General features: G+C 32.6%; 1 protein-coding gene across 2 annotated transcripts in view; it reads left to right on the forward strand.

Annotated features, from left to right (window-relative positions):
• Nucleotides 1-12137, forward strand: part of SLK (STE20 like kinase) — a 59352-nt gene that overhangs the window by 19279 nt on the left and 27936 nt on the right. For both annotated transcript variants that reach the window (XM_063102884.1, XM_063102885.1), the window contains exons 2-9: nucleotides 2094-2258; nucleotides 3992-4040; nucleotides 4381-4530; nucleotides 7263-7335; nucleotides 7491-7685; nucleotides 8231-8312; nucleotides 9581-9709; nucleotides 10034-11404. In XM_063102884.1, the coding sequence (XP_062958954.1) occupies nucleotides 2094-2258; nucleotides 3992-4040; nucleotides 4381-4530; nucleotides 7263-7335; nucleotides 7491-7685; nucleotides 8231-8312; nucleotides 9581-9709; nucleotides 10034-11404 (2214 nt within the window). The remainder of the gene's footprint in view (nucleotides 1-2093; nucleotides 2259-3991; nucleotides 4041-4380; nucleotides 4531-7262; nucleotides 7336-7490; nucleotides 7686-8230; nucleotides 8313-9580; nucleotides 9710-10033; nucleotides 11405-12137) is intronic.

Genomic DNA, 12137 nt, shown 5'->3' on the forward strand with positions numbered 1-12137 from the left:
ACAAATAGAGGCAATTGTGGAAAGGTAGGTAAATTATATGGGGAGGCTAATGGAAGATAAGAATTACTTTAACAAAGTCTGTTTGTATAGAATTCTCTTGGCTATGACTCCCCATCAAAGAATGTTTCTTCTTTCCTGGTACAGAGGACATTTTTCACATGGGACTTTTTATTTCCTATTTTCAGGAAGAAAAGGGAAGAGATTAGAATGCTCTTCTTCCATCTGTTTTTCAGGTGCCTTTAGTGCGAAGTAATACTTATATCAAAGTGGCACATTTGGGGTGGCATGTTTTGCCACCCTTCAAGGGTAATGATTAAGGTAAAGAAAGGGCTTCAGAAACACATCTGGATTTAAATTTGATTCTGTCTCTTACTAGCTTCATGACCTTTTAACTTCTCCAAGTTTATTTATATCCTTTTTTAAGGTAGGAATTATAATATATCATGGGGTTGTTGTGAGGATTAAATAATAATAGTAATAATTATGCTAACATTTTTGAATCCTTACTGTATATGCCAAGCATTATATTCAATATTTATGTGTATTTTTTTCACTTGGTAGATATATATTATGTTAATTCTCACAAACTTGTGAGGTATAGGTAAGTTTTACTGATAAGGAAACTAAAACAGGGGTTTTATATATTGCACCAAGCAACACAACTTCTAAGTGGCAAAACCAGAATTTGAACCCTAGCAGTCTGACCCACTAGAGCCCGTAATTTGAAACACCGCCTGTCCTTTGTACATAAAAAGCACTTAGCACAGCACATAGCGTGCATTAATTAATATTTATGTTTAGTCTGTCTTTTAAAAATAGTATGTCAAGAGAATAAGACAAGCCACAGACTGGGGGAAAATATTTGCAGAACACATATCTGATAAAGGAATGTTATCCAAAATATACAAAGAATACTTAAAACTCAGCAATTAGAAAACAAACAACCCAATTAAAAAATGGGCTAAAGATTTGAATAGACACATAACCAAAGATATACAAATGGCAAATAAGCATATGAAAAGGTACTCAATGCCATTTGTCATTAGGGAATTGCAAATTGAAAACAAGATACCACTACACACCTATTAGACATGAAAATCCACACTGATGACAGCAAATGCTGGTGAGGATGTATAACAACTCTCGTTCATTGCTGGTGGATATGCAAGATGGTACAGCTACTTTAGGAGACAGTTTGGAAGTTTCTTACAAAACTAAACATACTCTTAACCATACAGTTCAGCAGCTGTGCTCCTTGATATTTATGCAAATGAGCTGAAAACTCATGTTTGTGCAGAAACCTGCATATGCATGTTTTTGTTTTTGTTTTTGACAGCTGGCCAGTAAGGGGATCCAAACCCTTGACCTTGGTCTTACATCACTGTGATCTAACCAGCTGAGCTAAATGGCCAGCCTATAACAGCTTTGTTCATAATTGCCCAAACTTGGAAACCACTGACATTGTTCTTTAGTCGGTAAATGGATAAGTAAACTGTGGTACATCTGAACAATAGAGTATTATTCAGCTCTAGAAAGAAATGAGCTATCAAGCCATGAAAAGACACTGAGGAACCCTTAAGTGTATATTACTAAGTGAAAGAAGCCAATCTGAAAGTTCTGTATGATTCCAACCATGTTACATTCTGGAAAAGGCAAAGCTATGGAAGCGGTAAAAAGATCAGTGGTTGTCAGAGGGAAGAGAGGCGTGAGTAGGTAGAGCACAGAGATATTTTCAGGGCAGTGAAACCATTCTGTGTAATAGAATGGTGGATACATGTCATTATATATTTGTTGAAACCCATAGATATACAAAACCAAGAGTGAGTTCTTATGTAAACCCTGTGGACTTGGGGTGATGATGTGTTAATACAGGTTCATCAGTTGTAACAAATGTACTACTCTGGTGCCAAATGTTGGTAGTGGGGGAGGTTATGCATATGTGGGGACAGGGGATATAAGGAGCTCTGTACTTTTTGCCTAATTTTGCTGTGCACCTAAAACTGCTTTAAGAAATAAAATCTATTTAAAAATAAAAAATTAAATTGAAAAAGTATGCATTTTAAGTATGACTCTTCTGATACTTTCATTTTTAGGCCCAGAATAAAGAGACCAGTGTTTTAGCTGCTGCAAAGGTGATTGACACCAAATCTGAGGAAGAACTTGAAGATTACATGGTTGAGATTGATATATTAGCATCTTGTGATCATCCAAATATAGTCAAGCTTCTAGATGCCTTCTATTATGAGAACAATCTTTGGGTAAGTATTTTCTATTAATCTGTAGGAGTAGCCAAAACGAGTTAATTGTCCTAAAGAGGTTTATGAGTGGTAAAAGCCTATTTTATGAATTACCTCTTCTATTTGGTTACTTATGTTACTTGAATGATAGTTGATTTGCTGATGAGAGAGTCATTAACGGTATAATTATCCTCAGTTTCAACAGATGTTCAGATTTATGTTTCAGACTACCAGTTTCATCATGATTGTTTTGACATTGGATCCAGGTGGAGAAACTTGATTAAGAGTATTAAATTTCCTAAAATATGAGATTAGATTTCTTTGTTCGTAATTTAAATTTAAGAATTTATTAACTTTTTTTATGTTTCTTTGTTTTCCTAGAAATTGTTTATAATTTTTTACCCTAAACTTTTTGTAAATCATGTAATAAACTGTAAGATACTAGAAATGTTAAATATTTATCTTATGTATTATCAGGCTCAACTTCAGTGTGTGATGCAGTGGCTAAGGCTGTATATATAAATTTTGTTCATTTTTAGAAAATATTAGGCACAAATAAATATAGAAATAAAATGTTAATATTCTTCATAATATTCTTTATAATAACAAGTCAGTCACTTACTCTGTACCAACACAAGAGGGCTTTTTAAAATGGAGTTTCAGTTTTTCCTCCTTGAAGGAAAAAGCACAGTGTTATGAGAGAAGAATAAGTAGTGTAAGGCATACCTGACTGGAAATTAAAAGGCCTACCTTTTTTGATTCTAATGCTGCCTGTTAGGAGCTTGGATAAGTCAGTTAACCTTTATGAGCCTATTTACTCATCTATAGGATGGATCTGCCTCCCAAATTATTTTTCAAATAATATAATTAATTTGAAAATAATTTGTAATTGACAAGCACCTGTAAAAAATAAAGTGTTATACTGGGGGGAAAACAGAAACCTACAAAATTTGTTAAAATGTTATTTCCAAAAATTACCTATAATTATTATTAGTGTGATATCTTCTAAAATAGTTGTTCATGGCTCTAGCAGAATGTTTCCAAGATTATAATAAAAATGAACTCCTAGACAATTTAATAAATTGAAACGATCTTTACTTGGGACTATTGCAAAATAAAAATTTGGACAACTGTGAGGGAAAGTTTAGTGGACAACATAGATATTAATTAAAGAGTCATAATAAATATAAAATTGCAACTGTGTGATAAGGGTTAGGAGGAAGGATGCATGGTATTATATCTTACCAGGGAGGTCAAGGTAGGCATCTGTCAGCAAGTAATAATTGAGGTAGGATCTGAAGCTTTTGTATATATTTTTTTTCTATTTTTTTAAACTAAGAGAAGTCTCTATATATTTATTCTTATTAATAAAGTTTTAAAAAAGAAATATGTGATCACTTAAATCACAATAGTTACCTTAAAAATGTAATAAAGTCTTTCAGTGGTGACAAAATGGATATGTATACTGTACTGAATAAAAATTCTGAATAAAAATTTGTGCCTAATAATTTTAGAGAAGCAGAAACACTAAAAGTGGTTATTGACAAAAATGCACTTCTGCAATGTGTTCTCTGTGCTTTCTTGAATGTGTATCATTTAAGACTTGTAATTCTTGGACAAAGAAATCTTCATGTTTAGTACAATGGTGTTCTCAGATTATTTGATAGGTATTCCTTTTTCTTTTTTGCTAAATTAAAGAAAAAATACTGAAACTCAATGTAGTTTTAGACATGTGCTTTTTTATTTGCATGCAGATCCTCATTGAATTTTGTGCAGGTGGAGCAGTAGATGCTGTGATGCTTGGTAAATACCTTTTTGTCCTTTATGTTTATATCTAATACTTAATAAAAATAAATGAACTTCAAACATTTATACATAAGTATATATAATTGTTGAATGAAGTTCAATAAATTGAGGAATCAACTGAATTATATTTTTATATTCTTGGATAATTGTAATAAAATTCTCAAATGAAATGTTGGGTATAATATGTCAAGAAAGTATTCTTTCTAGATATTTAGTTCTTCTACAATAAATTCACTGTATATGATCTTCAATGGCAGTGGTATACAGAGAGGTATATAGCCTGCTAATATGTTTTCACTGTATAAAAATGCAGATTTGTTTACTTTTTCCCTTATAGAACTTGAGAGACCATTAACTGAGTCCCAAATACAAGTAGTTTGCAAGCAGACTTTAGAGGCATTGAACTACTTACATGATAATAAAATCATCCACAGAGATCTAAAGGCGGGCAACATTCTTTTTACCTTAGATGGAGATATTAAATTGGGTAAGTTATTCATTTAAGCAAAACATTTGAATTTGCGCTCTGAGATTTCCCCTGTATGTATGTGATTTAATAGTGTTTTATTACTACTGAAATATGTGAGACGTGTTAATTTCCTCCATGCTGCTTTTTCAAACGCTTTCTTGGATAAATATTCATTAACTCCCAGAATTCCTAAGTATATTATACCTAATATAAAGACACTTTAAAAAGAAAGTAAGAAAGGATGGATTTTTATTTTCAAATAGGCAAGCTTTTTAAACATTGGTTAAAATTTTCTTCCCCTAAAATTTTATATGTAGACTTAATAGTTGTAAATATTTTACATTTAGAATACAGTATAGTATGTAAAACTGCTAGCTCAGTATTAACTTCATTTCTAAAACTCATGTCTAGTGGATTTTTTTTTAAATGTTTAGTTTTATAGTCTTTTATTTAAAGCTGTGGCATTTTGGCTAGACTAAGAAGGTAACCTTAGGCCTGAAAAGGATACCTGAAATAAGTATAAGGACTAAAACTTTTAATTTTGTTTTTTATACTGAAGGACTAAATGTTTATCTACATAAGAATGAGATGTAGATTTTAGATTGGAAATTAATTAATTTCATATATATATGTACGTTCAAATGGAAGATATAGCTCTCTTGTAGTATACCTGATATGAATTAAAAAAATCTAGTGATGAAATCTGAATTTGTGTATTTTAGAAGGATATTAAAAGGACAGAATATATTCAAAGGTTGTGTTGATACCAATGATCATAGCCATTTCATTTTACTTGTCTTGATATCTAAACAGATGATATGCTGAAATTTAGCCTTTTTTTGGTGAAATCAAGATACAGAAAACCACACAAAAAATTATATAGATTAGTGACCTTTTAGCTTTGCAGTCACCACCTAGGTGAAGAAATAAAACTCTGTCTGGCACCCCAGATGCCCATCTCAGTCACTGCTCCTCCCTTTCTCACACTTTATTCTGACTTTGTGTTCAAGATGTTAGAGTTTAAACTTGCCCATATATAAAATTTGATTTTTCTTTTAAGCCTCTTTAGGTTCCCCCTCCATCTTTATTTTCTTTACGTTATGGCATGCATTCTCATGGGGGCAGTATAGCCCCCAAGAGGGCAAAATTGATTCTTTGGAGGCAAAAACCCTGAGATATTACAATGGCTTTTGACCCTCTAAAGGCCCACATTACGTGGACAGATATACAGTATATCTATGGCATTAAAATTTCATGGAGGGGATTAGGAAAAAATGAAGAGGCTTCGGGATGGGGTGGGGAGGTAATAATGAAAGAAAGGTTGAGCAACACTGATTCAAGTGATTTTTTTTCTTTAATTTTTAATTTTTTCTTGAGTTCTATCACTTTTCTGACTTTTTCTAATTCTGTGTTACTGTTTTATGTCTCTCATCATTTTTTAAAGACTTGTAGCTCATTTCAAAATCATATGTTATAGTTTTGATCTCTTTTTGGGGCTTGCTTTTCTGTAAATGTATTAAAATTTTATTTGAATGTAGAAACTTACCTTTGTGTAAAACATTGTATACCTTAAAAAAATAAGTATATTATTGAACATTTGGGAATCTCAAAATAGTTTTGCATTATTTGACATTTTAAACAGTTTTATTTTTCTGTTTTATTAATTCACAAATACTTAGAGTACCTTTCATTTCTGCAGCACAGATGTATGGATCTATCCTATGCTTAAGAACCATATAGTAGACACAGATGATTAGAATACAAGGCAGAATTTCATGAGTTTTAGGAGTTCTACAACAAAGTATCACAAAGGTTAAAATTATGAATATGGTTAATAATAGTAGCTACCATTTATTGAGCATATTAATCTGTGCCAGTTCTTTAGGCATGAGCATCAAATACTGGATTTTTGTTATTTATTCAATTTTGAGGACTGTAGCATCAGATGTGAAACTTTAAAAATTTGTTTATATATGGCATGAGGTAAATTATGCAACAATAACAATTTTATGTTGCTATTAATGGTTGTCCAAGCTCCAAACTGAAAAGGTGATGTGAACAACTGATAAAGCTATAATGTTGCTGTTCTCTGTAATTTAAATCAGAATATGTAAATTCCCAATCTTTTTCTTTGTAATATAGTTTTATGAGGTAATTAGCAATATATGCTGTCATAAACACTATTTGGTATAATCTCTATTTTACACACTATTGAAAAAAATGTTTACATCTATTAATTTAATTGCAACATATAGCACTCGTTGGCATTTCTTTTGAAGTGGATAATCTATTTTAAAGTTAGTATTTTTTGTTTTCAATTCTGAAGAATTTGTCTTCTGAAGATGTATAAAGGTGGTGGTTTTAAGTGTATGATGCCCTAGTGGTAAGAAATAGTGTTTTACCTTCTAAGTACCATTTCTCTTCACTATCCATATATGAGGGGTCTTCAAAAAGTTCATGGAAAGATTTGTATTATCTTTTAATTCTGTTTTTCCATGAACTTTTTGCAGTACCCTTGTATTGATAATGGAATCTTTTCTTTGGCAGTTTTTTTGGGAATGTGGTAGAAAGAGGATGCTCAAGATTAAGATGGTAGAGAAATTACTTCTTTCTATTTCACATGCCCTTTAATACAAGTGGCCTTATTAAAGATTAGAAATGCATCCCCTGCCTCCCCCCGCCCTGGTTGAATACAATGAACTATGCTTAAAAACTGTCATTAATACTTTTGTGTGATTGTTTATATCAAGCGGATTTTGGAGTATCAGCTAAAAACACGAGGACAATTCAAAGAAGAGATTCCTTTATTGGCACACCATATTGGTATGTATTCAGTTTTGTCAATTTATAGTATTAGTCATGTTAGCAGTTATTATTACTCATTAATTTTGTCCACATAATTGATTATATTGTCTATGTGGATTGCAATCACTGTTCTTAAGTTAATCACCTTAACTTTCAATTCTGTGTCTTCACAGGATGGCTCCTGAAGTAGTCATGTGTGAAACGTCTAAGGACAGACCTTATGACTACAAGGCTGATGTTTGGTCTCTGGGTATCACTTTAATAGAAATGGCTGAGATAGAACCACCTCATCATGAATTAAATCCAATGCGAGTGCTGCTAAAAATAGCAAAATCTGAGCCCCCTACTTTAGCACAGCCATCAAAATGGTAATATTCTAAAGGAAGCTTTTTAAGAAACAAAACTGGATGTTTTATTCTCCCAATTTTCCAAGGGCATTTAAATTTGGATATGTGGTACAAAGATTATATGAATTAGAAAAGTGATGGTTGGTTTGTTTTCCTTAAGGACCACAAATGGTCATAAATAACTTTTCCCATATGTTTGAGAATGTGAATAATTGGCGTTTTGCATGAAAAAGGTATTTTCTGTACTATTAGAAAGTGAGGCATATGTGTAGTTGATCTTATATTTGTGGAATTTATTAGAAGAATTTTCTGATTTTGGCATACTTGTTAATATATGGCTATATCTCAATGACAAATTGTGTACCTCCTTATATATATGTCTGACATATATTTACAGATGAATAAATTTTATAAAATCTTAATATTCTCATTAGCTCATTTTCTTCTGTTGAATTAATACTATTACATACATAATGAAACTTAAGCATAATTTATCAAGGAGTTTTGTTCGCTTTGGTTAACAAGAGAGTAAAATAGAATATCATTGTTAAAATTTTATTTTGAAGGTCTTCAAATTTTAAGGACTTTCTAAAGAAATGCTTGGAAAAGAATGTGGATGCTAGGTGGACTACATCTCAGCTGCTGCAGGTAAGATAAGAATATGACAACAGAAAATCATATAATTGTTTTAACATCTCTTTAAGAAAAATACAATTTCAGATTCATTCAGTGTGCTCTCTTTTCACTTTTTTCCCTGTGGAAAGTCAACATACATTTGCTTTATAAAGATAAGTGCTGCTGTTACTAACAGGCATTCAGCTTCTAAGTCATTCTTCCTGTGTTTTGATTCAGTTTGATTATGTTCTTTTCATTTTGTTAGTTACTTCCTTTATGTCTCTCCAGTACTAGAAAGCAAGCACCTTGAGGGCAAGGATCATGAGCTAATTAATTTTTTTATTAAAGTAAATATTGTTGAATTTTGAAAAACGATGGGTGTTAAGTAAATATTAAATATTTAAAAACTGTGTTAAAGTGATTGGATAAATTTATATTTGCAGGATCTGTTTGTAATATATAAAGTAAAAATTTGTCAAATAATAAATATTACAGGTGGACAAATAGAATGGCAAATCTCGAGGCAGTTACTGTTAGGTTGAGGTATTATGTAACTCCTGCATTATAGTGTTTTAATTAAGTTGATCTATTTGGGGGAAAATAGTGGAAAAAATTGCCTTGCTGTGTATAAGTATATCTCTGGAACACACTTTCTATTATTTTTTCACTACCCCCATATTTGAAGGCCTTACTCTGTGACAGACATTAAGTTTTGAGTATACAGAGATGAATAAAATGTCATATTATTCTCAAGAACATTAGAACCAGGTCAAAAATACAGGTGTTGTTAGACACTTTTAACAGAACTCTAAAGCTTTTTGTAATTTGTTTTTTATTGAGGCTGTGATAGAATTTATATAGATTGTTGTTACTTTTCAAGAAATAGTAATGTACTGATTTGAAACTTTAAATTTTAATTTAAATTTTCAATTATGAAATTTTCAAGCATACAGAAAAGTATATGTACTACTATCCAGATAAAAGGGTACTTCAAAAAATTCATGGAAAGATAGAATTAAAAGATAATATGAGTCTTTTCACGAACTTTTTGAAGTACCCTCACATAACAAGTTATGTCATTTTTGATCAATTTGCTTCGGATTCTTAAAAAAGCACAGATCCAGTTGCAGGCAGTTCCTACTTTTGCTCCACACTTGTCCCACATGTAACATTATCTGAGGGTTTTTTCCTGCCCGTATATTTATATTTTTAACACATAAAAATATGTGTTTTGTGTGTTTAAAACTTTCTTTACAAGCATTTCAGCTGTTATTGAGTGCTTTCTTTTTAATGATCAACAGCATCCCTTTGTTACTGTTGATTCCAACAAACCAATCCGAGAATTGATTGCAGAGGCAAAGGCTGAAGTAACAGAAGAAGTGGAAGATGGCAAAGAGGAAGATGATGAGGAGGAAACCGAAAATTCTCTGGTCAGTACTTAGAAAGGAAATTCCATTTAGTTAATTTTTAGAGTTGGGTTTTGAGGTGTGGTTGCACCTGTATCTAAGGATTAATTGATGGGTGGCAGTACAAAAACCTTTTATTTTAGAGGTGAAGATTAATAGCAGGGTTGCTCCTTGCTACCCATTTTTGTTATACTAATTATGTGAAGAACTGTCAGTTCTTTAAATTATTTTTATAACTTCACCTTTTACTGAATAAAGATATTAAATCATCATATATCTGTAAACATTGTTTTGGTCACTATCTTGAGTTTATGTTTTAACACTAAAAATGTTTGAAATCTTTTTTAGCCAATACCTGCAAGTAAGCGTGCTTCCTCTGACCTTAGTATCGCCAGCTCTGAAGAAGATAAACTTTCACAAAATGCTTGTATTTTGGAATCTGTCTCAGAAAAAACAGAACATAATCCTTCTGAAGATAAATTTATCAACAAAATTCCTAATGAAAAACCCACCATTGATGAGCCTGAAAAGGCTGCGGAGGGTGTTAATGAACATGTTAATGATGCTCGTGTAGAAGCTGTGACTGAACTCCATAACAGAACAACAGTAATCAAGGAGAATGGGAGGGAAGAGAAGAGACCCAAGCTTGAAAATCCTTCTGACACAGAAGACCAAGAAACCATGGACATTAATTCAGTCAGTGAAGGAAAAGAGAATAATATAATAACATTAGAGTCAAATATTGAATATAGTCTGACACCTGAGGAAGAAAGGGATCAGGAAAAGCAACAGATGTTTGAAAATAAACTTATAAAGTCTGAAGAAATTAAAGATACTACTATTCAGACAATGGATTTAGTTTCTCAAGAGACTGGAGAAAAAGAGGCAGATGTTCAGGTAATTGACAGTGAAGTTGGGCTTACAAAGGAAGATACCCAAGAGAAATTGGGAAAAGATGACAAAACTCAGGAAGATGTGATCAGTGATATAAGCAATGTGGTGGGAACAAATGAGGCAGTAGATGTTGCCTGGAAGGCAGCTGAAAACAGTGCTGGCAGTGGTCAGAGTAACGATGCGAAAGAAGGAGTGGAAATAGTCCAGAAGTTAAATAAGCCTGCGGAGGGTCCTGAGGCTAGTGGTACTGAGGAAGTTCCTACAAAAGAAATAGTTGAAACTAATGAGGTAGATAAAAAATCTGTAGAAGGTAAAACTGACGAACCAGTAATCAACAGTTTAGAGAACATATTGAAGACCAATGAGGAACCAGGGACAAATGAAATTGAGGAAATTATTGAGACAAATAGCACTGAAGAAACAGAAGTCAGAAGTGCAGTGATTGATACTGACCGAAAGGATTTAGGAAGTGAAACTCGGGACGCTCATAAAGTCACTACTCAGATAGATATAGGAAAGAAAGAAATTCCATATGAAGTGCCAATTAAAATGGAACCTCAAGTTACTGAAGCTTCACAGCCCAGTCAACCTCAGCCTGTTCCAATACCCAGTATTAATATTAACTCTGAAGATGCAGAAAATAAAGGAGAAATAGGTGCTTTATCAAAAACTGAAACCATTCTACTACCTGAATCTGAGAATCAAAAGGAAAATGATGCTGATTCAGGCACTGGCTCCACTGCTGATAATAGCAGCGCTGACTTGAATTTATCCATCTCTAGTTTCCTAAGTAAAAGTAAAGACAGTGGATCAATATCTTTACAGGTAAGTGTACACAGGTTTTTGTTTGGGTTTTTCTTTATCATTTTGGTAACTTAGCATTTATGTGAGACTGATGTCTTGAAAATAAAACAGCATTAAATAAGTGTAATATTAACTCTATAAATTCTTATGGCCTATGAAGGCAGTCAATTAAAAAAGAACCAATGAGAGAGACTTTGGATGTAATCTTCTTCAAGTTTTTTGGTAGGACCTACCTAGTTTTGCAAACCTGATATAGATAAACAGTATGATATAGTTGCTTGGTGTGATTGAGGTTCTTTGCACATATCCAGATGCAATTTTAGCAAGAGTCAATAATAAATGAAAGAATTGAGAAGTTGAAAGAACATTCTGTTTTTAAGCGTGTTTAGGGTGTAAACTGGCCCATGCAGATGACCACTCTTGCTGCCTTAGTCACAACCATTGCTACTGCCATGAGAACCATTGTAGGGAAAACAAACAAAACCCAAAACTAAAACCCAGAATACTTGGAGCTTTTAGAACATAATTTTCAAGTTTTAGTGTGCTTTGGAGTTACCAGGGGGAGCCTGGAGTGGATCGCAAGAATCAATATTTGTAACAAAAGATTCCATGGAATTCCAATACCTTCGGAAAATACTTCTTAGAGACTCTGGGTTGATACGTGGCAGAAGAGAAGACTGACAAGTAGAAATAACCTAGGAAAACTGACCTTAGGGACAGGACTCCAGGGCATGACTGATCAGCTTGCCTGTCT

Source organism: Cynocephalus volans, chromosome 7, assembly GCF_027409185.1.
Source record: "Cynocephalus volans isolate mCynVol1 chromosome 7, mCynVol1.pri, whole genome shotgun sequence".
NCBI classification, from domain to species: Eukaryota; Metazoa; Chordata; class Mammalia; order Dermoptera; family Cynocephalidae; genus Cynocephalus; species Cynocephalus volans.